This window comes from Pleurodeles waltl, chromosome 2_1 (assembly GCF_031143425.1).
Source record: "Pleurodeles waltl isolate 20211129_DDA chromosome 2_1, aPleWal1.hap1.20221129, whole genome shotgun sequence".
NCBI classification, from domain to species: domain Eukaryota; kingdom Metazoa; phylum Chordata; class Amphibia; order Caudata; family Salamandridae; genus Pleurodeles; species Pleurodeles waltl.
The window spans coordinates 459540478-459567305 of NC_090438.1; the positions used below are offsets into that span (position 1 = coordinate 459540478).

The window sequence follows — 26828 nt, forward strand, 5'->3', positions numbered from 1 at the left end:
TCCAGGCTCTATCGGTGCAGCAGCTTTACACCATCTTTTTCTTGAGCAAACTAGTTTTGAGGCCCAAGACTGCACTTTTGCAAAAACAAATGACTCCTTTTTGCATTGAGCAATCCATCACCCATGCAACATTCTTTGCTCCACCTCACTCCTTGAAAGATGAAGAAAGTCTCCATAGGTTGGCCCTCAGAGAGCTTTGAGTCTTTACATTGATTGCACCAGTGTCTGCAGGGTGGATGATTGGTTCTTTCTGTGGTTTTCTGGGGCAAAGAAAGACAAGGTGATGCAGAAGGGAACTTTGTCCAGGTAGATGGTACTCTGCATTATTATCTGCTATCCATTGGCCAAGTAGAAGCAATCACAAGGATTGAGGGCTCAATACAACAAGGCAAAGGCTTTTACCCCTGTATTAGCACACAAATGTCTGTTCTCAAACATTGTCAGGCAATACCGTAGGTGTCCATACACATTCTCACAAAGCACTGCTGCCTTGATAGCGGGGTTCGATGGAAAGGAAATTGCACCCATTCAGTCCTGCAGGACCTTTTTGTCTGAACCTTTTCCGCAGACCCTCTACCTTTGGAGGTACTGCCTGCTATGTATTCTAAAGTTGAGGTATGTAGAGTTTGGGTAAAGCTCTCTCTGGTGGATACTCAATCTAACCGCAGACTCCTCACTGCCATGTCTTCTCCTAGTCCTATGGAATGATCATTTTCCCATCTAAAAAGGTCCCAGTCTTGGGATCTGCCCACTGGGAGCTCTGATTGCTACTGGGCAGATCTCTAGATTGAGTTCCATGCCTGTAGGCCGAACAGCTTTGAGAAAGAAACTGTCAGTGTGCCAGTTGTGGTATTTATATCTCCTTCTCTCTTTTACTTCTGGGACAGAACAAAGTCAGCGTGAAGCAGGATTATGCTACCTACTGGCCAACTAGATCATTGCTGTGAAAAGCTTCCCAATCCAGTATGGCACCTGGGGATTGTTCTAAAGTTGAAGAATCTGTGATTAGATAAAGTATCCACCGTAAAGAGCATTACCAAAGGTAAGTAACTTGTTAATAACGGTGGATAGTCCTCTGCATCAATATCTGCTATACATTGTCCAAGAAGCATCCTTTGGAAGGACTGATGGCAAATTCCACTAGAGCCAAGGTTCCTACCACTGTTAGCATGCGGTGTCTGTTCTCAACATTTGTCAGGCTTTGACATGGGCATCCATACAGTCATGAACCGCCACTGCCTTGACAGTTAGATCTATCTTGTAGGTTTCGGCTCTTTGATCCACCCGGTTCTATAGCCCCTCTATCTTGGAAGGTACTGCTTTGGTAGCTGTTCAAAAGGTGAACAGTGTGTGGTTAGGAGTATCCAGCAGAATAACAAGGTGCATACCTTTGGTAATCCATTTTCTGGTGGATATTTTAGCAAACTGCAGATTCCTCACTGTCTTGCCTTCCTGTTCTGTGTAATTGTCTTTTTCCCTCTTAAAGGGCCTCAAGTTAGAGAACTGCACAATGGTACTGTGATTGGTTTTTGAGGTCTGTGTCCCAGGGTGAGGACAGAGCCAAAAAAGAAACTGATGTCAGTGTGTGGGGCGGTGGTCATAAGCAGCTCCGTTCTTCACTACCAGATGAAACGAAGTCTACACTGAGCCACGCAAAGCCGCCTACTGGCGCAGAGAAGCACTGTTGTGTAAAGGTTTCCAGATCCAGTCTGATGCCTGAGGATATTCTAAAGTTGAGAAATCTGCAGTTAAATAGAATATCCATCAGGAAAAAGCTGTACCGAAGGTAGGTAACTTGTTTTTCATAGCTGAATGCATATGTTTGTATAGCGTTGTCGACATATATAAATGGAAAGGTTAACCCTGTATGCAATTCTAAAAGCCTTTTATAATCTTAAACCTCTCCCTGATCACCTTACCTTGCTTCAATGACCGGAGCGAATTTAAACGGCAGTTCACCAGACTTCCAAATAATGGCTATTTTTTTTTTTTTTTAGGTATCGGACAAACTTGGTGGCTGCAAAAGGAAACGAGTTGAATAAAAAGGTGCAGTTAATTCTAGAGCTGAGGCTCGTGCATTTATAGTGAAGCATGTTCCACTGTGATACCTGTTAGACAGTAAAGGGAAAGCAATGGTTGAAAATATCGCCTGTAGTTGGATCAGTGCTCTCCATTTCATGTTTTTTTCTTTGCTTGGAGATCTGCTAGATAACTTTGAAAATAGATCTGTGTTGAATTAGATGTGTTAGGCCTCTTTTTTTAAGCAAAGTAATTTCATGTGGCTGTGTATTTCTCTCCAGCACTGGACCTGTCTTGGTTTCAATTATTCATGAGTAATTTAACTGAAAACCTGCCTTACAGTGTACATAGTGGGATTGGAGTTGTGCATTTGTTTCACTACTGTGCTGCCTATATTTCGTGTTCTTAACCCTGTCCAGTAATGCTTACACGTTACTTCCCTTGGCCATCTTCAGAGTTTACTTGTGCTAGGCTTTCCTTGGGAGAAAGTTCTCCTGGAGATTTGTATGTGCTTATTACCCCCAAAAAATGCTACACCAAATTCACCTACTGACTCTACAGCTAAGACTTTTTCTGTTTAGGTTTTTTTCTCCCCACTGGGACCAGTTTCTTCTAGGTGTGCTACCTTGTGGGTCTTTCAGTGGCTACGTGGCATTTTCAGGGAAAATATTTTAATTTTTCCGCTATATAAACCCATTTCTACCTGTGTGTGCTTTGGCCAATGATGGGAGCTGTTTAGACTTTGGTAAACCTGTGGCCTCAAAAATCTATTTCGTAGCTATCCACATGGGTACCACCTTCATCGGCAAGGTACAACAGATGGCATTTCCATGCATCAGAAATAAATTTGTTGTTTCAACCCTCCAGGATTAGATTTGCAGATTGATGTTTGTATTAGATAAACATCTCACAAGAAATGTTAAAGCACCTGTCACCATTCCACAAAGTACCTGGGCAAGGAAAATCCTTGATGCCTAAACTGAAGCCCGCTTTTGACCTGGCAGTGACAGGATGATATTTGAAGGTACCATGGGCGGCCAGACCCTCTACTTCGTCCTCCCTATCAAGCAGCACCTTGTTGCATCACTGCAGGTTTATAGATGGCTTGAAAATGTGATTGGACCGTTTTCTTCTGCCCTTGTACCAAGTGCTTAATTTTGAGGCTATTTGCACCAGACAACTCATCGCAGCAGTGCCCTAGGCTTCAGTATCACATCCAATGAAAGACTTTGCATTTAGGGGAAAATGGCCTGGAAGAATATTGTTCTGCTAACAGTTTAACCTCATATTTACAGAATCTGTGAAGCGCTAGGCATTGCCTTTGGGCAATGCAGGGCTTCGGGAAAGTCGGGTAGTCTATTGTGAATCTATGTTCACTAGCACAATCAGTCTTTCTCTGGTAATGACAAACATTGTTGTAGAGCTCAAATGTAAATGTTACATGACTTGGCAACCTTGTTCACCTGTGTCTCAAGACATCTCCAAAACAGAGGCCTTCTGCACCGAGCAGACCTTGGCTTCGATGTTTCAATTGTAAGCACAATAAATAGTTTTGGTGGTGTACACCACTCCATATTTTTGGCACTGATTATTGAAAAGAGTGGGCAACTGTATGTGAGACTTAGTTTCTCTAACTTCGTATATGTTGAAGCTCTGGGCACCGTGACTGACGGCTGGGCTCTCTGCTTCCTTAAAAAGACACTTTTGGGGCGAGGTCGGCCAAGAAGACCGTTAAGAAGGGCGCTGTATTTCCGCTGGTGGTTCCTCAAGCAAAGGACAAAGACGTTGCTGGGATGTCCGCAGTCAGCTGATCTCACCTGCTGAGGGCGCTGTTGCGGTCACTTGCAGTGGGAGGAAGCTGCAAGGCCTTAAGGCGAGAAGGGTTACGAGAGCGGCAGCAGAGTATCAGTCTGTAGCGGGTTGTGGCACAGTACAAGATAGTCAGTGTACCTCAAAAATAATGCAATGTAAAGGCTCTTCAGCTGGTTGCAACTGTAGTCTCAATAATCTGCGTAGGGGGGGCCCTTCTCACGACCATAGGGGTCCCTGTGCAGATACAGGCGGCGGTGTCACGTGCTAAATTGAATAACATAACGAAGGTTATTTGGGGTCTGAATAGGGACTCCTAAAACAAATATTGTATGTCAGTTTTCAGACTTTCTTCTAAGAATAAGTGAGTGCAACAGTGGATTGCACATTTATCGTCACATTGCACTCAAAATTTTGAGGGTGACATTTAAGAAGATGTTGCCGACTGCTGTCTCCTGTTGTATCATGATCTCACTCTGGGCCCACCCAAAAGGAAAAGAGCACTTGTGGAAGCCAAGGAAACAGTAGTTACGTTGAGTTTGTGGCTTGTCCCGCTGCCAGAGTGAGGAACATTCGGGCACGTGCTGCACGTGCTCGTGATTCTGCCTCAGCTGTGTTTCAGAAGTCACAAGCAGGCTCTCCTAAACGAACACTTTGGGTGTGATTGCGGTGTCTGCTTGTGGAGATGGGGGATCCGGGAGCGGATGGGCTGAAATTCTCTTACTTTAGGAGTGGGATCAGGAGGTTGGCATGCCTTTTATCGAGTGGCTTTTGTTTTTCATTCTGTCGCCATCTGCTATCCCCCGCCTTATGTTTTTTTCTTGACTCACCATCGACCCTATGTGTTACTTGGCTGTGATTTCTAGAAATGTGGCTTAATGGTGATGTTGAATGTGTCCTCTCAAATGTTATTTAGTTTGAGCGAAATGGCGATTCTATATGACGCCTTTTTTTTATTTTTATTTTGTGATATTGCATGCTGGATGTCGCGGCAAAAAACGGATTTAAACCATAAAAGACACTGCCAGTTTCTACGCTCTCATACATTCCTAAAATGCCTTCTTGCTGTAAACACTGCCCTTAAGAATACTGCTGCATTTGCCGCATTTGCCCAGTTTCAATTCATGTTCCTTTGTTGTGGCCACGTTTTAATGCTATTTTCCCTATTAGTGTTGTTTAATTCGGAGTATTTCGAAGCAGTGCCTCCATACTCCGTTTTGTTGGTGGGTGGGTGGGTGTGTGTGTGTGTGTGTGTGTGTGTGTGTGTGTGTGTGTGTGCGCGCGCGCGCGCAAAGGTCAAATGTGTATTTATTACTACAGCGGAATTGACAAGAGAAACACTTCCACTGCCTCACAGATTACATTTAGCAATTAGTCGTTAACAAGGAAACAACTCCTCATAGTCACAAAATCTTTTCGTTATAATTTACAATAGTGCACACATTTAACCCCATTCATACCGATTTCGGTTTAATACCTTTTGTTAAAACAAGTACACATGAAAAATACCATGGTGTATGACCTGTGTAGATATGAAATCTATTCATTACCATTGTTGACTGCGGGGAGGCACATCTTTACTCACTTTAGCCCTCATGAGTTGTGGCCCCTCCACACACCCAGCAATTGTAATACATAGCACAGTGGTTCCCAACCATTTGATTCTTGAGGACCCCCTCTGAATTACTACTGGAAAGTCAGGGACCCCCAAGCAATTTGTATGATTTAAATTTCAAACATTAAAACAGTAATTCACAAAACAGACACAAACAAGTACACACCAAACAAATACTCAAATCACTAAGGATATCATTATTTTATGTTGAAAAAATATGCAGAAATTGAAAATTTTTAATGGTAAGTGTTAGAAATGGGGTCTCTAGTTGGCAGTCTGTTTGCACCCTGTCCTAGTAGGGACCCTCACTCTAGTCAGGATAAGGGAGATACCCGGCTCAGATAATCCCTGCTCACCCCCTGGGTAGCTTGGCACAAACAGTCAGGCTTATCTTAGAAGCAATGTGTAAAGCATTTGCACATAATGCACAGTAATACAGTGAAAACACTACAAAAGGACACCACACCTGTTTTAGAAAAATAGCCGATATTTATCTGTGTAAAACAAGACCAAAACAAGAGAAATCCAACATACAGTAATAAAAAGATTAATTTTGCAAGAATTAACTTAAAAATACAATTCCTTGAAGACAATAGCTCGTTCTGGGGCTATCACGGCATCATGAACAACAAATCAAATAGTTCAGGCCGGCCGCGGCATCGCAGGCCAGCTACAGTGTTGGGAAGACCCGCAAACAGTACCTTGGAAATATAGGGCTTTGTGATCCTCGCGATGAGAGCAGCGTCACTGGTGTCGCAGGTGTCTCTTCTGGGGGTTGGTGCAGGTGTCATCGGACCCTTGAAGACACACGCGTTGCAGATCAAACTCCGGGCTGGTGACGAAGTCAGGAGCGCCGGCGTGGATGGCATCGGGGCAGCGGTGCGAAGTGGGACGATGCGACGTGCGATGCCTGCAGGTCACGGTGCAGGCAGCGACTCGGTGACAGCGTCCTGCGGCATCGTTGAGACCAGGGCCGCAGTGTGAAGGGGGGGCAGTGCGACGTGCAGATCATCCAGGTCACAGTGCAGGCAGCAGCATCGTCGTTGCTGAATCACTGTTGTTGGTAGGCCCAAGGCGGCGGTGCAGTGCTGGGAGGCCTCTGTGCAGTGCCCATGGGTCGCGGTGCAGACAGGGGCGTCTGTTGACAATGCTGGAGTCAATGGCACTGGTGTCGGTGGACCAGGGCTCCAGTGCGGGACAGGATGGCACTGTGCTTCATTTACCTCCTGAGCGGTGTCCACAGGCCACAGTGCAGGTAGCGGCATCAGTGGCATTTTCAAACTGATAATCTAAAAAACAACTTTAATAAAAGATGTATTTTTAAATTGTGAGTTCAGAAATCCCAAACTCCACTTCTCTATTTGTTTCCAATACGAAACTGCACTTAAAAAATATTTAAAGGCAGTCCCCATGTTGAGCTATGAGAAATATAGGCCTTGCAATAGTGAAAACCGAATTTGGCAGTATTTCACTATCATGACATGTATTGTAATATTGTATTGTTATAGTATTTATATAGCGCTTACTACCCCTGATGAGGCGTCGAAGCAGTTTTCGGCAAGTAGCATGCTACTTCGGAACCCAACAAGAATTAGTGATGGATTAGTATCGGGAAATATGAGTACAGTTTTAGTATTATATGAGTTAATTTGAGCCACGGATATGAGAGTTTTAGTTAAATTGACTGGAGTAATGGAGGGGTGGAGGAGGAAAGAAATCCAGAAGTGTTAATTGGGAGTATATCCCTCATTTACTCATCCCAAAGGCTTGGGATGAGTAAAGGGGGATGGAGGAGGGAAGAGTGTGGAAGGGTGAGGGGGATCATAGTAGCAGGGTGAGATAAATGAGGGCAAATTTAGTAGGGTTGTTTGGGAGGTCATGGTAGTAGAGTGAGGTTTGGTGAGTTAGATGTGGAAGCGGAGGGAAGAGCTTAGGCAGAGTTATTTAGGAGATGAAAGTAGTAGAATGGATATGGGATGAGTCAGAATGTGATAAGATGAGAGCAGGGATTCATAGATATCTAGTATAACAACCCACCCAGGAGCCATGCAATGACCCACAGACATGCCAAACACTGAACAACATACATACATATATATATATATATATATATATATATATGAATGCACACATATATGTACATACAATACATAATTAGAACCATGGGTAAATATACTTAGTCAAACAGGTTTAAAGAGTGTGTGTGTATTTTATTGTTATGACATTTAGCGATACATATTTTCTAAAGAACTATACATAACTAGAAATATACACATAATCAGAAAAAAATATTTATCAACATAGGCATATGCAGTCCATAGTTGTTTGAATATGGTGGTTATGAAGGAAAGAGTTCCTCAGCTGCATGATGGCTTCACTGAAAACAGGGATGTTTGGTATCAAACATCTCGTATTAATAAACCCTCACTAATTCCAGTGATGGATTTGCTAATACATCCACCCAGAGGGCACCTCAGAGGTGACCCCTGAAAACCTACCCACTGCTGGAGGGCTAACTGACTAGTTCTAGCCGGCCTACCACCAGCAGAGGAGCTTCTGACCTCTGGGGTGAGAGCCTTTGCTCTCTGGCGGTCAAAAACAAAGCCTGCTCTGGCTGGGGTGTTAACACACCCCTCTCAACAGGATGATCTGCATTCCAAGGCAGGCAGCTTCAAAGGAGCTCATTGCCTTTGGTATGCAGATTTGTCTCTCCTCAGAGGGAGATGGCGACCCCCCCCACCCCCACCCCAGGGCCCATTTAGCACCTGGAAAGGAGGGAAAATTAGCTATGTAGTAGGCATGTTGCACTTGCAGGCTAGACACACCGCTAGCATGACTCACCTGAAGTGAGCACAGCCTTGGGAATTCCGCCATCTTGTGTGTGGTGGAATTGAGAATTTTGGGACACAGTAGATCTTGGTATCTACATTTACATAAAAGTATGTGATATTTTTTATAAATTGTGTCAGATTTCTTTGAGTGTATGTCTCACTTACTTCCTATGTGTGTGCATTACATGCTTAGTACTACCCCCTGGTATGCCTAACTGCTCGTCCACACTACCACAAAATAGCATTTGGGGTGTCATTTGTGTCTCTGTATATCTCTCTCTCTGCACTTTGAGCGCACCAATGGCACTTTGTTCTTGAATCTCTATCTCTCTACCTCTCCACAACACTACCTCCCTCTCTACCTCTACACACCTTTTTACCTCTACATCTCTCTCTCTCTCTCTCTCTCTCTCTCTCTCTCTCTCTCTACCTCTCTCTCTCTCTCTCTCTCTGACCCCACCCCCTCCCAAGGCACTTATTGATTCTGACAGAACGGGCGGTTGTATGTCAGTCACAAAGCATAACGGTAGTCTACTACAAGGTGCTGGCTAATGCCTAATGCTGTGAACACAGCCCCAACTGTCCTTTAATATTTTCGATATGTGAATATGGTGTCACAGACATATCTAGGGCTGTTTTTTCACTTGTAGTGGCAATGCAAGATGCTAAACAATAACAAAATAGAAACCTAAAAGTAGAGCCTTCACCTACTGACATCCTAAATGTGAGACCTATTGGCTATGCCAATGCTTGTTTTAAACAGATCACTAGTGCCGAGGGTGAGTTCCATCTTGATTGGGGTCCAGAAATATGCAAGTGAATGATTGAATAATTACAACCCAATGCACAGTGACTACGAAACCCATGCTTGTGGATAGGTTATTCATACGGAATTCCTAGTCAATAATGATGTACAATTAAGAGGATACTAATATTAGACCAGTTGGATGTGCTCAATGGTAGTAGTTTTAGTGCTGATGTGCTCTCACACTTTCCTATGCAGAACTTGAAGTCTTTGCATTTTTCTGTTCAGAGCAGTACTGAGGATGTGACCTTTGACTGTTCTAATAAGGGGTTTCACCCTAAGTTCTATATAGCAGATGTAATTGTGAGGTTACAGCATGCTCATCTAGAGCTTTTTCTTTCTTTAGATATTCAGAGTGTTGTCTTTTGCATCATTTCTTCCCTGGTGTAAGGAAGGAGCCTATGGATTTAAAGTGCTAGGGAATGGAGAGTTTGTGCTCGCGTAGACGGTTGCTGGCCCCAACCCCTGGACGCCATGCGGATGGACTTCGTGTTGCAGCGAGGACGCGGCGTAGTGAAGACAGTGTCCCCACTGAGCTGAGGGCTGTGTATGTTGCTACTCACCCCCAGATTGGGCTTGGCTATAAGGGGACGCCTGAGAGGGCGAGGATTGGCTCTGTATGGGTATTGACTGGATTACTGAAAAGCACCCTTAAACTCGTTGTGAGGGAAGCAGAGTGCTGGCACATGATAATCAGAAGGATCGGGGAACTAATTGGGGTTTGGCCTTGGTTTGTGTTTGCGGAAATGGTGGCAAAAAGTACGCAAAATATTGGAGATAAAACAGAGGGGACTCGTCCGACATGTGTGGCAACGGATGGCAGTGATGGATACTTGGCAGGTAAGCGGCCTACTGGTGGGCCGACTAAATTAAGTTGCAAAGTTGGTGGTGGGACAGTTAAAGATGTTAAGGATCTGCCTAGGGGGGGTCCAGCCTGATGAAGCTAAAGACAGATCACAACCAGTTATTACTAACTTTTTGACCAATGGAGAGCAGGGGAATGGCAGCGTGAATTCTACGCTCCTCTCTAAGGACACACCAACATGCATGAGGGAGGTTTTAGAGATAATACGTCATAGAGAGGAGCACTTACAAGCTAAAAATGGGCTCACTGAGAGCAATTTGGACTCTAACAGATCACAAGCCTGTGGGATGTGGGGGTGATCAGACGAACCCAAGAGCCTGAAGAGGCAGACCGTGCAGACTGAAGGCTCCATCAGGGTACCCACTAAAGACAGTACGCAAGAGCAAGTGGAGAGTTATAAACAAAGTATTAAAGATATTCAAGACATCGTGACACTGTCGATGAGACCCCAGAATTCTGCTTTAGAAAAGTGAAAGAGTTAAATCTAGCAGGCTATGATGTGGTGAATGACCCGGAATTGGAGACCAGAAAGCTTGAAAGGGGCGGAAAGAATATAGACTGGTCTAAGGATAGAGGAGATAAATTGTATTCATTAACCGAAGACTCAGAAGCCGTCAGCAGTGGTTATAATCTGAGCGAAGATGAACGGACTGTATCACTAGAGGCTGAGAGTTTATCTTCGGTGGCGGGCCCTACAGTAAAACTACAGCAGCGTTGCCGTAAGCGCATAAAGTCCAGAATTGGCTCAACCGGTGGACTGGACTCTCCAGAACGGAGTGCTGTGACGCTTAAGTGGGACTACTCAGGAATCCGATTAACGAGTCTGGAGAAAGAATTTAAGGACTCTAAGGACGTCTTGTCTTCCAATGCAGGCGCGAGTGAAAAATGCCCAAGTGAACCGATCAATAATTTGGCTAGCACAGACACAAAAATGCTGCAGTTGATATATGGCACTGTAAGGGAATTGCAAACTGAGACACTGGCAGAGAGTCGGAGAGCCCGGATTGCCACCAAGCAATTACAGGCTACAGTGCGAAAGATTGCCAAATCTTACGTCGAAATTGAAGAAAAGTTAAACACAATGGAGAATAGAACCTCTGTGTTGGAGGTAGAAGTTGAGGCTTTGAAAGAGCAGGTGAAAACTCGAGGAGGACAATTAACTGATGATATGTGGAAATCGGAAGATTATGAAAACCGGGAGAGAAGAAATAATTTGCAATTTTTGGGCATAGAATTTTTTTGGCCTAAATGATATCAGGGCATTTATGATTAAGCTCCTGCGGAATGCTTTTCCAGAATTTATAAAATGGGGTTTGGGAGGCGAAAATTCAGAGAGTCCACAGATTCCCATTGGCTAGGCAAATGGGAGAGCGCAACCCTGGGTGCAAACATCCCAGAGCCGTTCTGTTTTTTTTTCCGGTTTATCTCTTAAGGCAAGCTATTTTTTAAAAAGCCCGTTCTGATGCCCCACGGTGCGCTGATAACATTACTTTTTTTACACGGCCGGATTACTGCCATGTTAAAGTGGAGCGAATATGGAGGCTGTAACAGTTGATTAAACCTTTTCAGGATAGGGGAGGCTTTTCTGTTGGCTCCAGCGCGGCTGAACACGGTGATTAATAGTAAAATGAAAATATTTATGTCTGAGGTTCAAGCAAATGAATATCTGATGTAATTGAAAGTACGGAATTCTCAGGAAACTGATAAGAAACAAAAAGAATTTTAAGCTGCAGTGAGGGTGGGGGTAAAACACATATGGTGGAAGTACGGTTGTCCGGGGAGGGTCTTTGACCGGCACTAAGGGATACCATCATTCAGATCAGTGGTGGTCTGACTGCTCATTTGGTGTGGGGGGGGGGGGAGAAGCAGGTAGAGGGAGGGGCAGGACAGGGGGACCGAAGGGGGGAGGGAGAAAAGGGGTAGGGGAGGAAGGGTGGGAAGGGGGAATGGGAGGAGGCATAAAGAAAAAAAGAAAAGGTAGGTTGGAAATTTAAGACTACAGGGATGAAAGGAGAGGAGGAGAGGGCAAAGGGTAAAAAAAGGGACGAGTAAGTTTCAAAGAAGGTGGAAGGATGCTATTTGGTATATAAAGATGGTTCCCAGAAATGGTAAAATGTGCACAACAGTTAATAAATGCATATGCCTAAAGAGATTTAATGGATAAATGGCTAGATTGCGAACTGCATCGATCAATGTATGCGGATTAAATAATCCCCGAAAGAGGCAAAAAATTGCTAAAGACTTGAAAACACTACGGGCAGACATATATTGCCTGCAGGAGATGCATGTAGAATATAGTAATATATCAATGTTAGGTTCTTTAGGTATGAAGGTAGTAATCTGCACTGAACAGAATGTCAAGACCAAGGAGGTTGTGATATTGGATGGCAGTAGTAAATTGAAGTTTACAAAGCAGACCGCAGACAGAAATGGAAGATGGGCGGCCGTAGAGTGTCATCATAGTAAAGGATGTTTTACCATTTGTGCTATCTATGGTGCTGTGGTGGATGATCCAGCTCTGGTGGACTTTCTGTCAGTGGAATTAGCAGAGTGGCCTCCCCCCTATATTTTATGTGGAGATTTGAACTTTAATGGTTCCTGGGATGGGTTAATCGATCTGTTAAGTATCACCCCCAATAGATATCATGGACGTAAACCACAGGTGTATAAGGCTCTCTCTAGCTTGCAAAGGGAATTAGGGCTGGTGGATGTTGAACCTGATCCTGGTTATACGTATTATTTTGCCCCTCATGTGAAGCTGGCTCAATTAGACTATTTCTTAATTTCCCCTGAATTATTATTAGGGGGTGGAATGGAAATATATACATGGTTTATGGCAGATCATAACCCATTAATATTAGAAGTAAATTTGGAAGGCTTTAAAAATAATAAGAGGAGGTGGACCTTTGAGAGAGGGCCCCTTAATGATCCAGAATATCATCATCATATGAACATCTGGATAAAGGAATTTCTGGAAATTAACAGGGGGACTGCACTGGTGGAGATTGTGTGGGACACTTTAAAGGCTGGGATACGGGGAGAAAACCCTGAGTTTTAGCCTCAGAAGACAGAAGCATGCCCAAGCCCTGGTTAAAGAGGCATATTTAAAGCTTAGAGAGGCAGAAAGTCATTTGATCTCGATTATTGAAGGGGGTGGAATACGAACACCGCTTTGGAAAAGATCGCTATAGCTAAGGCAGCAATTAATGAGACCTCAGCTCAAAAAAAGTAGCGGAAAAATACCTTTTGAAGCGTTCCGAAAGCTATGAATATAGTGAGAAGACAGGTCGCCTATTGGTGCGTGCGTGTCACAAGGCAGCCACTGGGGTTATTAGGGAAATTAAAGACCAACAGGGACGGATTATAGCAGATCCTGAAAGCATAAGAGAGGTTTTTCGCAGGTATTATGTAGAGCTTTATAAACCTGCTCCTCCCATAGACAAGCAAGCAATGTATGGGTTTTTAAGAGCTATAAAGACCGGTAAGCTCTCAAAAAAGGAACAGGAGCTATCGGGGGATGGAATGAGCATGGGTGAACTGGAAGAGGCAATTCAGGGACTCCCTACAGGAAAAGCCGTCGGCCCAGATGCAATCCCTCTAGAATTCTATGAATACTTTAGAGTTCTACTGCTGCCTGTGATGCTGGAGTTGTTAACTCAAGTGCAAAAAGGCAGTAAAGCTCCTCCTTCTTGGGCTTCGGCTAATATAGTAGTTTTTTTGAAGAAGGGGAAGGCGCCGCATAATCCAGGTTCATATCGGACAATTACATTAATAAATAGTGATGTTAAGATCTACTCTAAAATTTTCGCAGCTCGGCTTTCTACCGTCATCAAGAAGCTAGTGGCACTAAATCAACATGGGTTTATTCCCATGAAAGACACTACTGATCATTTTAGAAGGGTCGTTACGCTCTTTGATGCAACTGATGTGGCAGAAGAGCCGATGGCGGTAATGTTGTGGATGCAGAGAAAGCCTTTGACAGGGTGAACTGGGAGTATCTCTGGCAAGTACAGGAAATGTATAGTCTTGGGGATTTTTTTTTGCTGGCAATCAAAGCCATCTATATGTCTCCTGTTGCTCAGGTACAGTTAATGGGAGGGCAATTTGATAGTATTGGAATTGGGCAAGGCACTAGGCAGGGGTGCCCTTGCTCCCCATTGTTGTTTGCAATATATATCGATCCTTTGCTCAGGCAGCTAGAAAGGAATTCTGTCATCTTGCCAGTTCATACGTTTCGATGGGATACCAAGGTATTGGCATATGCGGAAAACATAGCTGTTAAAACAGCCAATCCGGATGATGCGTTAATAGAAATAGAGAAGAAGACAAGTAAGTCTGGTGAGTTTTCTGGGTATTTATTAAATAGGGAGAAAACCCAGCTGCTGGTGAATAAATATGTGACTTCACAAGATTCTTGCAGGGTAGGCCATGCAGTGTATTTAGGTATAGATATTGCCCCCAGGGTGGAGAAAGATAGTCAGGTTAAATTTGGAGTCGGTTTTAGGGAAAGCAAAGCAGAACTTCAGCAGATCAGTAACCTGCATATGTCCATAATGGGAGATGTAATATGATTAAAATGATATTCCTCCACAAGTTACTGTATCTTTTTAGGGCAATTCCACCAGTTTTTGAAAAATCACGGTTTACAGAAATAGATCAGCTAGTAACTAGATTTATTTGGGCATATGCTAAGTGTAGAAGGGCGAGTAAATTAATGTCTTTATCCAGAGAGAAGGGGGGATGGTCAGTCCGGAATTTAAAATTGTATCAGATGGCAGCGGCTTTCCAATATATGTGCCTGCTGATGGTGGGGAATTTTGGCAAGACAGGGGCAGAATATCGCCCAAACATCTATGAATTATTAATCGGCTCGATAGCTAGCAGGGGGACTGTTGGTTTTTGTGGAACCCAGTTACTACAAGAAAGTTTGGTTTAAGGTACTAGAAGCTGCCTTTAATTGTTGCCGTCCTTGGCGGAAAAAAGCAACACTTGGCAGGTTTAATCGCTATACGCCAATAGTTAATAATCCTGCCCTCCCCGAGATATTTAAAGATCATTATTTTGCCAAGTGGGCCATCCAAGGGGTCTGACGCCTAGGAGACTTTTACGACAGGTCAGGGTTTGGATCATTTGAGGATCTCCAGGAAAAGTACGGACTGGAGCAAAGGGATTTTTTCAAATACTTGCAGATAAGAGATTGTTTAAGTAAAAAAATAAAAGACGGGGCGGGGGGCAGGGGGTGTTGAGGGGTTTTAAAAAAAAAACACCCTTGGAGAAGGTAACAGAGAGAACCTGATTATCAATACGTTTTATATATTCAATGTTTATGTCAGAACAACCTAACGATCTCAAGAAGTATAGCAAGAAGTGGGGTAGCAATTTTAATAAGGGAGGTATCAAATTTTATGAATCCCTGGAGCTTGGGTATACTATGTTAATGTGTTTTGCACAACAAGCACAGCATTATAAGACACTATATGATCTATATTATACACCAGCTCAAATAGCTAAATAGGGAAGGTTGGAGGGAACCTATTGCCCGAGATGTGGTGCCTCTGGGGCAGATATTATACACATGTTTGCTACCTGTGTGAAGTTTGCGTAGTCGAAAGGGGAGATCAAGCAGGTGTTAAAGGGGGTGGTAGGATACGATTTAGAGCTTACCCTGGACATTATGGTTTTAGGGGTTCCAGAGAGAGGGGGTAAGTCACAAAGGGCTTTCATTTTTATGTCAATGCCTGTATATCGACTCTGTGTAGCATCCGCGTGGCTAGATCCATGGCCCCCTTCATGTCAGCAGTGGTTGGGAAGACTTTTATCTATTTATCATCTGGAGGTAGCTCTGTATCAACGCAAGGGGAGGCAGGCAAGATGTAAGGGGCAGATAATATGGGGGCTTTTTGGAGATTGGGTGCGGTCACAGTAATGGCCTAGTGAAAAAGTATGCAAGGCATTAAGCACTTTAATTGTAATGAATTGGATAATTGTTTTTTGATCTCTTTTCCCCATTGTTTGTAATGGATTAATGGATTGTCTTTCTTTTCCGAATAAAAAATATATTAAAGAAAGAAGATGGAGCAGGAGAATTGTTGAGGGCTGCAATGGACGATAACGAGATTTACAATTTTACCTGTGATGCTTGTAGGTTTGAGGATTTACATCTTGCAGTGGGCTAGTACTTGTTGGTAGTGTCACATGGTTGTAACACCAGAGGGAGAAGTAATTGGTTTGCTCATTTCTGAGGTGGTCAATGTTTTCTGTGGTGGAGTTGTATCATCCATGGAGTCCGACTGTCTGGGAGGCAGCACTGAAAAAGTGGCCGTTTTCTACAGACGGAGTTAGATTGTTCCTTCAAAGAGCATGCCCATTTGACGTCCAAAGTTGACACATTGTCACTTTTTTTTAATAGAGGTACAGATTGCCGTAGCTATTTTAGCAAAAGCTCTCAAGAGGAAGGGTAGAATGTGGGGAGGGGTAAAGTGTGTATCTGTGTCTGTGCTGGTACGTAGATAAGCTATGTGTAAAACCCACCAGTACATATCCTACCTTCTTAATATACTGCACCCTGGCCATGGGGCTACCTAGGGTCTACCTTAGAGTTGCTTTACATGTAGTAAAAGGGAAGGTTTGGGCCTGGCAGGTGGGTGCACTTGCCAGGTCGAATTGGCAGTTTAAAACTGTACACAGACACTGCAGTGGCAGGTCTGAGCCATTTTCACAGGGCTTCTCATGTGGGTGGCACAAGCAGTGCTGCAGGCCCACTAGTTGCATTGGAATTACAGGCCCTGGGCACCTCTGGTGCACTTTACTAGGATTTACACAGGGAGCACTTGCACTTTAGCACTGTTCAGCACTTGTTAAGTGTGCAGAGACAATAAACCCTCAAAACACAATAGAAAACATAGGAGGAGGAAGGTGAAAAGTTTTGGGTTAACCCTGCAAAATTGGCCATTTCCAACAGGAAGGTTGGCGCTGCAACTTTTCAATGTTTGGTTTTATTTAAGAAAGCTGAATCCTCAGGTCAGATTCTACATTTCCCAAGCTTTTTCTGCATTTATATTTTGGGCACATAAGATCTGAGAAAGCTTTATCACATAAATATGTGGTGGAGAAGGAAAGTTAAACCATAAGGGCCTCTCATTTCTCCATAGCCTCTCGATCACTTGTAACACATTTGTTTTATAGCACCTCTCATAGAAGTGTAGGGTGTTGGAGCACTTTACAAGGTGTAGGACTCACATGTCATCCATACTGGTAGGCATTTTTTAAGAGTGTGTGGTCTGGAGAAGCACAAACTTGGGATTCAGAACATAACACTGTGGATAGCATTGACTTTAATAATAAGAATGCATTTCTACTCAAGTAAACATTTTTTTAGCAGCATAAGGATAATGAAAGGCTGGTAAAAGAATAGCTTACTAATTACTGCCATGCAGCTTCCACGCAGTTCTTTGGCAGTTCATAGCTCACTCTGCTAGATTACAATTGTAACGTGTGAACTGCACAGCAACAAAAGGAGTCTCCGTGACAAAAGCAGTAACCCACTGTGCTATGTACATAAAATACTGTTCTTTCATGATACACGTTCCTTGCAGCAGGCATATTAACCATCTGCACTACCTTAGATGAGTCAAAACAGCCACTAAACAAAACTCCTCTCTCTCCAGCAGGTACTTTAATCATCAGAGTTATCTTGACGCTTTCTTTTATTTTTCCCGAAAGCTGCTGGATGTACATGGAACTATGCCATGCTTTTCCGATGCCTTCACAAATGAAATAATAAATATAAAAACACGCAGTGAGAGGCCTGTAGTGATGTATTGGTTTGTATGTAAAAGAAGAATGCTATGACATCAGGGGCAGTGGAATGTTGGGGCAGTGGAATGTTGGGGCAGGCTGTGACTGGGGATTGGAATGTTTTCATATGAAAGGTTGGAGTTGTGCCGGTTTGGGGATGGCGAGCACATGTATCTTTGTCTGTACATTATAACTGGAAATAAACTTGTAAGGAAAGAACAAGAAGAGCCAGTGTACTTACTTCACATGGCGACGAGGATGGGATCGTAAAGCAGCAAGCATTGGACTAAGAAAACTGTATTGGAAGGCAACGCTACAGACATCAGACTGAGGATTGGAGAGCAGCTATTTTCGGACCTGCTTTGTTAAAGGCAACTTATTTTAATCTAGCCTATAAGAATTAAGAAAGTGATGAGAAATACTGTAATTTTGGATGATGGCAGTGTATGTCACGAGTCGCGTTGCTATTGCTAAGCCTTGCAAACAACAATTTGTGCAGTATGATTTGCTGGAAGGTAATAATAACAAATATTGGTGGTTGGAGTGTGATATTGATGGTAACAAAGATTCTAGAGTTATTGGGGAATTGGGAGCTAGGGGCTGTCAGGAAGGTGTCCAGACTCGTATTAATATGGGAGAATTTGAATGTAATGTGAATGAGCGTGAACAGAATAAAAATGTAGCTTGTGGTGAAGTGAAGAAAAGTTGTTTCGGCAGGGTTTTGAGAAAACCTAAGGTATTAGAACATTTTGTGTGTGATTAAATAAAAATATATATATTTATTTATATACATATTATAATTATTTTTTTCTTGTTTTTTTGTTATTTTTTTTAAGGGAAGGGGATGTGTAGTGATGTATTGGTTTGTATGTAAAAGAAGAATGCTATGACATCAGGGGCAGTGGAATGTTGGGGCAGTGGAATGTTGGGGCAGTGGAATGTTGGGGCAGGCTGTGACTTGGGGATTGGAATGTTTTCATATGAAAGGTTGGAGTTGTGCCGGTTTGGGGATGGCGAGCACATGTATCTCTGTCTGTACATTATAACTGGAAATAAACTTGTAAGGAAAGAACAAGAAGAGCCAGTGTACTTACTTCAAGGCCCCAGCTGGAGAAGTGCCTTCCTGCCGGCCCAGGCCTGCGGACCCCCTGGGCATGTGTCACAGACCCCTGGGGGTCCGCGGACCACAGGCTGGGAACTGCTCCTTAGCATATTATGTTCTGCACATATGCATATTTTCTTTATATACACATCATGCCACTAGAAATAAATGTAACTAAATAAACGTTATTTGGAACAAGTGTACTAATAAACACTGTCACTCGTTTATTATCGGAGTACAGCGGTCAAATTTCTTATTACATCAGCACACTGTAACTGACTTTAGAAAACAATGCGTTTGAGAACATTGGAATGATGACAGCTCCATCAAAGATAACTAAGTAACTGAGGGTCAATAATGACTCGTACAGAGCTTCTGTTCCAATATTCCTATACTTATCTATTTGTTTTGTTTTTCCTTGATAATTGTAAAACATGTTACGCTCAGTCGGTGCAATGAATCATTACGGCTCTTCTGCTTCTGGCTATACCAATTGTTAAAGGCCTTCTCCCCCCCATTATGGGCCCTCGCCTGTGACTCAGGCCAATAATTTTGTTTCAGGGCTGTTAACCGCTGGAACCCTCAGCATCTGGATATAATGCTTAATTGTTTCACAGATTCTGTTCTAGAACCAGATGACAGAAGAAGCTGACTTGGGCTATACACACAAAGCTTGGTTATTATAGTTTGTTCTCACTGTACAGGTTGATTTAACTTCTTTAGCTCTGAATATTGTTTTATACATTTGTAAAAGGGCATACCATGTACCAGACGGGCCAATGGGGATAGTGTTAAATGCTATTTATTACCATTATTGGGGAAGGGGCATCATGACTCACTTGACTGTCTCACGTGAGTCATGGCCCTAATCGCATTGCGGCAGTTCATTCGATTTTTAAATTAGAGACGGCACATGTGTTTTATGGGGTTGGATTCAGGATGAAACCACATCCATCCAGAGACTGAGTGACCTTAGCTCTTCATTAAGATGCGTGAAAATACTGTGCTTTTATGTTTAGCAGCTAACCTTCTGTGGAACAACTGACCACTGAATTAAGATATTGTTGAATACACTATTTGAAGAAATGGAGATAGTTTGGGAAGAGACTTCTTGTCAAGATTCAACCTGCTGATTGTAACATAGGCCCAGGGAAGACTTTAACCACTTGCTACGTACAAATGCAAGAGAGTACATTTGTATAACTGAAGGCGGGATCGGAAGACAACACTTGCAGACAACATAGCAGATCTGGTATTGGACCCCTATTCTGTCCTTGTTTGGGCCTACAAAGGCTAGCCTTTGGAAGCGTACACCCCACCTTTCTTCAAGTATTCCACCCAGACGTCTATTCTTTTTGCAATATAAGGAAAGAAGAGGAGTAAGATATGATAAACGGGTGTGTACACTAAGTAGATATGCATTAGGGGTTTGTGTTAGAGCACGGGTCCTGAAAATGTCCATGAACTGGCCTTTGGATTTTTGTTGTGTAAACAAAGCTCTCCACTTGTCTGGGGATCAGGTGCCCACTATTCTGGGGAAGTAGGTACTATACATTGAGTGTGAGGGTCACTAAGCTGAGTAGTCAACTATTTGTCACCAAAATTGTTGTACAACATTCATGTAATATCTTACATTTGTTAAATTAGGCAGGGATGAAGTATGAAGGAGAACCATCGCTACAGTAAGTAACATTTACCTGAAATGTTCCTGTACTGTGTGAATAATGTGTGGCTTTCAATCATAAGACGAGTTCCAGAAATTCTAATTACCTTAATTATCTCCATAGGACAAGATGTGTTTAAACATCAGCAGTCAAACCTTCCAAGAGTATAACCAGTATGTCTCTGCTATGGTTGGTTGCCTGTGGACGTCTAATGCTTTCCAACAGGATACTCACCCCCAGGGTATTTTCCTACCTGCTGACATCCTAGAAAGAACTGGAGTTCCCAAATATAGGAACAGCTTCAACATTGTTCACCACCCTGCATTAATGGGCCATGCCCTCCACTTTCTGCAGCAGGTAAGCACTTTTGCTTCATTCGCACCCGTATGTTTAGTGCTTTGTTAGGCTTGTATTGCAAATAAATAACAAGTTTGTGAAAACTGCAGCTGAGGTATTGGTGCACTTGTATCTACCGCTCTATCCTCCTCCACAAGGATGCCAGAGCTGGACAAGACCAGACCATATGGGAAAAGTCAGCAGCAGGACGGGAGCATCTTGCACATGTAACTTGGGCCACACTGCCCATTTGTTGTAATCGCTGGCAGGTGGGGGGGCAGATATGTTCCATGCAGGTAGTTGGTTTCTACTGTTTAAAGTTGTGATGAAATCGCCAGTTATCACAGGGCCAGGCATGCTCGCCTCCAGTTGTCATCTTCAATTCAACCACCCTGCCCTCCCACCTATTCTTCAGGTGAAGGAAGCGATCAGGTGCATTAATTATCCAGGAGCGTAGTTCAAGGAGATGGCTTCCTTGTCCAACTGTGTTATCAACAGCTTTGCTTCAAGAGGACTAAATTGAGGGACCTGGGTATCCAGCGAATGGTAGACAAGCAAAGCATGATGTAATCGAAGGTATCGGAAGAATTGTGTGTGGGTGAGGCAGTACTGGTCCCTTATCTCTTGAAAGGACATCAAGGCCCCTCCTCAGTGGACATCCTCCGCATAAGTCATTACTATCCTGCCCCATTGGGCAAAACTCAGGAGATCAGTCAGATACCTGCTGTAGCCAGGTCCTCTTCCACAGTGGAGTCCTGTCTATAATAGATCTGTCCCATTAGCTATAGCACAGGGCAGCTCTCCATCTAAGTAGAGTCACCCGGGTATAGGAGGGAATATCTGAGGGGATCGGAGTGCCATAGAGCAGGCCAAGAAGACCATCAAGGCTCCTGATGTGCAGTTCAAGACGGCAAGTGCGATCATCCCAGCCTCCTGTAAACCACTTGTTTATTGGGACCAGGTGCGCAGCAAGATAATATCCATACACGCCAGTTGTACAGAGGCCTCCTTCGAATGGGGACTTTCTTGCAGAGGCAAAGAACACCCTGTGCCACCCCCTGCCCAAAAGAAGGCCTTCAACTTCGAGGTTAGTGTCCAAAACCACGTCCAGTGAATTCAATGAGGGAGTTTTGTTAGAACATGGACATATCAAGGAAGACAAATCATCTTGAAGACAGCAGTGCCTCACATTGGATTTATCGACAGGTGTCCCACTTGCGCAAGTGTCTATCTAACGTTGATGCAAAGGTTCGAAGATTGAAGGACCAGGCCAGGCCTAGGAGGCAAGAAGTGTCTATCTGAAGATACTTGTAGGAGTTTTGCTGCACAGGCACGCCTGGGCACTAGAGCTATTCGGCAGCATCTCTAGCAACCGGCAACAAAAGCGATTTCCATATATTAACATGTAGACCTCAGGCTTCCTCATATAGGCGAAGGATCTCCAGGCATCTGGGGCCCAAGCACCCGGGGTCTCAGAAAAGCAGGACATCATTGGCATAAAGAGCGATGCAGTCTTCAACACCGCTCTCCCACTGCCACTCCCGAGTCTCAGCGTTGCACCTGATTAGGCGCGCCAGAGGCTCCTATATCAAGGGCAAACAGAAGGACCCGATCAGCAAGGGCACCCTGCTGAGTTCCCCGCCGGATTGGAAATGGTCAGGAAAAGACCCCATTAACAAGGACCTAGGTGGTAGGGGCATTGTAGAGGAGTCCCACCATTCTGTGGAAGTAGGACCCAAAACCAGCTTGTTGGAGTACGGCCTCCAAAAACAACCATGAAATCATGTTGAACACCTTCTGAAAGTCAATAAGAAAGAGAGCCAAGGGTCTGTCTAGGTGGTTTGACTGGGAGAGGCCAGCTGCATCCTCAGAATGCAATGTTGCGTGGTCCTTCCTGACAAAAAAAAAGCCACACTGGTCTGGATGCATTAAGTAGGGCAGTGTCCAACCCAACCTAGTTGCTAAGACTTTTGCGAAGACCTTGATGTCTACATTAATGAGGAAGATTGATTGGTAGGATGAGCTGTGGTCTGTGAGTTGGTCCGTGAGTTGGTCCACCTTTGGTGTAATCACAGTTGTGACATTGTCTAGTTCTGGGGGTAAAGAGCCTTGGCTTGATTCCTTTTTGTATAGGGCCAGCAGATGGAGTATCAGATAGGCACAAAAGCGCTTAAAGAATTTGATGGGGAACCCGTCGGGGCCGGATGTCTTGCCCAACTGAAGGTCAGTTATAGCCAAGTCCACCTCCTCTGCTGTGATAGGCTGATCAAGTTCCCGGGCTAGTGAGCCAGAAATAGAGGGCAGTACGTTATCTTCAATTAGTGAGGATTCAGCCTCTTTGCGTGGAGGGGAGAAGCGCTGCATGGAGGCTTTGATAATCAGTCGCAAAAGCCTGTGCAGTCGCAGTTAATTCCTCACAGAGGGCCCCGGCTGAGTCTTGGTTTGCCGGCACTATCCTGTTGGAGGCATCTTAGTTGCCAGGGTTTGTTTGATTTAACCCTGTATTCATATACTCACAGGGGTGATGCTGTCCAGCACAGCTTCACCTCTTCCAGAGAGACTTGTTGCAGTTTGAATCTCACCATTGTCAGTCAATGCACCACATCCCTCAGATCCCGACCACAGGCCTCCCGTTCCAAACTATGTATCTGGTCCTCGAGCTTTGCCACGTGCACCATCTGGTGCTGCTCCCTCCTTCACACATATCCTTTAAGCAGACCCCTCAGGGTGGGTTTGCTTGCCTCCCATAAGGTCCCAGCAGAGGACACTGACTCATGATTGTTGTTGTTAAAAAAAAAAAAAAAAAAAAAAAAGCCTGAAGTTCCTCCTCCACAAAGTCAGCACACTCTTTGTCCGTTAGGTGGCATGCATTAAAGTGCCATAATTGGCGGAGGGAACCACGCTGAGTCCCCGATTCTAGGAGGAGAGGTGCATGGTCTGAAATGCCTTGTGACAAAATCCAGACAGATTGCCGTGGCAATAGATCACATCACTTTAGATGGCACTGCCACTCTGGACTCCTGAATGGCCTTAAGGATGGTTGTTAGGTCTGTGGGGTACTCATGAGGCGTGTCTGGAGGGGGCACTCCCACAGCCTCTCCAGTATCTGGCATTGGGGTGGTCTATCAGTCCATCTTGGTCTGTGCAGGCTTTGGGGCCTGGGTTTATCACGTCCCATCACCAAAGAACGGCTGTTGTAGGGGGACCCAGTCCCAGTTCAGCTAGTCTGCTCACCCGAGCAGCAAGCCACAGCAGGGTCGAAGCCCACCTCAGGAAAAGCATCACTGCTGCACGTAAGCCCACCCAGGACTGGGCAAGGCCACTGCAAGAAATCGCCTGAAGAGCCACGTAGCCACTGACCTGCTTGTGGCAGGACAAGCATCCGGTGGCAACAGGCCCAAGGCTCCCCCTCAAAAAAGGGGGAGAGGGCTCTCCCCAGCACAGGATAAAAAGACAGGCAATTGAGCAACCAGACGTAGGTCTTGATCCTCTCAACCACTCCGCCTGCACCTCCAGTGCTGTCACAGGGATGTAGTACTCATTTGATAATGAATGTCTATAATATCTCAGCAGCACAGTCATCCCTCGTCAGTGAATTGAGGCCAGTGCTAAATAACCTCCTGTGGTTATATATTGTCCCAGGGTGGCCAGAATAACCGGTCACCAGGGCAGTATGGGACCGGTAGCGATCAAACACATCTTCTTGCGCTGTTGTGTCTGTCAGTATGGGGCATTCCCCTGCATGATCATCACCTGCCCCGGGCCCAGCTGCATTATTGGGCCTCCTTTAGATCGCTGAGGTAGGGGTGGGGGGTGCCGCCTCACCACTGCAGAATCTCTCACTCCCTCACCACTGGGGTCTCTTTTTGCCACAATGACCAATTGATAAAAGTAATATACCATTACGTCCGCAAGACCCTTCTGGTTGCAGGGTTATATAGGGTTTGTAGGTACCCAGAGCATACAACTGAGCTGTACCACACAAGTGATTTTCATTGAGTACCGAGTATATACCAATTCTTATAGCGAATTAGCCTGAGTTAAAAATGAGTAAAAAGGAAACATGCATTTCGGAAATGGTCACAGGATATAGAGTTTAGGAGGAGTGGTTATTTCTACATCTCTCAATTTGTGAATACCCTTACTAGTGTATGATTTGGAGGGTATTTTTCAGAACGTCATCTTTCTTATGCACTGGCTTACCTTTGAAAGGCACAAATGCAGTGAACTCCAATAGGTAATAACAAATGTTCTACTATTCTGTGCTCCTACAAGTCTGCTGCTAAAAATGGTACCTCACTTGTGTGAGTAGGCATAGTACCACAACATGAAAGAGAATAAAATGCAAAATGGAAGCAGCACATTTTCCCACCGAAAGTTGACCCTCTTTTTCTAAAGTGGGTAGCTCTAGATTTTGGACCTTAGCTCAGCCGGCGCCTAGGGAAACCTAGCCAACTTGTATACGTCTGAAAACTGGACACCTAGGGGAATTCACAATGGCATGGATTGCGTGGATCTCATTAGGTTTTTTTCTTACGCACAGTATCCTGCACACCTCTAACTTGGTCTGAAATCACACATTTTCCTTACATTTCTGTGACCGAAACTTCCAGAATCTGCAGGAATCCATAAATTTCCTACCACCCAGCATTGCCGCACCTGTGGCTATATACACCGCCCCCACATGTATGGCTGGGCCTAGTGCCAGCAAAGGAATGAATCCAACCATGGTTAATAGGAGTCTCCAGGCAAGGGCTCCCATTGTTCTTGGTTCTTGTGGGCAAGGGCTCCTATTGTTCTTGGTTCTTGTGGGTAAGAAAATGGTGTGGGGTGCATGCGAGGCACACCACCCTGGGCTCCCGTGGATGTCTACTTTTCAGAAGTGTCTGGGCCTGGTCGTTTTTTTTTTTTTAAGATGCAGCAGCCCACCTAAGCCCAAAAAGTGCAGCCATTCACCATTGAGACGCTATTGGGAGTCAGTCAAGCTCTCCTGGCCCATATGTAAACTCAACATCCAAAAGTCAAATGTCCTTTGGGGTAAAATGCTTTAGGCTGCAGGTGGAGCAGGAAGACTGTCCCCCTTTAAGTTCGGGTGGGGGCATAACCATATCCACAGTGGTGGGCAGCCCCCACCCATCTATTTTTTTTTTTTTTTTTTTTCTTTACTCCTTGGCATTTAGCAGGCTGTCTGTCTCCCTGCGTAGTGTGCGTGTGTGTGTGTGGGGGGGGGAGGTGATCCAGGGCAATCAGTTCCATTGGCAGAAAGACTGTGTCCTTATTTATTTGGGGCGAGGGCAGGCAATGCCCATACCCCTCTTTATTCTTTAAAAAAAAAAAAAAAAAGAATCCGTGGCATGTAGTGGACTTTCTACCCACTAGGGGAGCACAAAGACTGTGCACATGTATTGGGGGGTGGGGATATTGCTATGCCCATTCTGAGCAGCACCCACCCCTCAACTTTTCTTTAAAAGAAAAAAAAAGTCCTCGATGCCCCTGTGCGGATGGGCAGATTTGGACTAATATACCTCTTTATTATACAAAACAAAAAATCCCTGGCGTCTAGTGGACTTTGCGTCTCCCTGGAGGGGCGTGGCATTCACAGGTACGATCTTACCTAAGCCTTTCTTTTTTGCCGGCATGGTTACAGGGTGGGAGGAAGAGTGAGGGAAATACAGAGAGGAGTGGGGAAAGGTGCTGCAGAGAAGGGGAAATCTGTTGAGCCCAAACAACTAATCCCACTGTGAGAAAAAACCCTCTCCCAGCTAAAGAAAGACAGTAAAGAGGAGAGAAAGAGAAAAGGTTCACGGGAAGGTGAAATGCACTAGAAAGTAAAATTACCCAAACACAACCCTGCACAACCCCATCCTCCCACCACCCCTATTAACCCTATTAAACCCCATACCTTTACCTCTACACTTACCTGTTGTTCCGTTCTTTTTTGTGTTGGGGAACCCGGTCTGTCGCCACGGGAGAGAAGCAGTGACC

The 26828-nt window shown here is 44.5% G+C and overlaps 1 protein-coding gene across 2 annotated transcripts in view; it reads left to right on the plus strand.

Moving 5' to 3' along the window:
• CENPI (centromere protein I) overlaps positions 1–26828 on the plus strand; it is a 368658-nt gene that overhangs the window by 320474 nt on the left and 21356 nt on the right. For both annotated transcript variants that reach the window (XM_069213362.1, XM_069213368.1), the window contains exons 18-19: positions 1998–2046; positions 20631–20864. In XM_069213362.1, coding sequence (XP_069069463.1) covers positions 1998–2046; positions 20631–20864 — 283 coding nt within the window. The remainder of the gene's footprint in view (positions 1–1997; positions 2047–20630; positions 20865–26828) is intronic.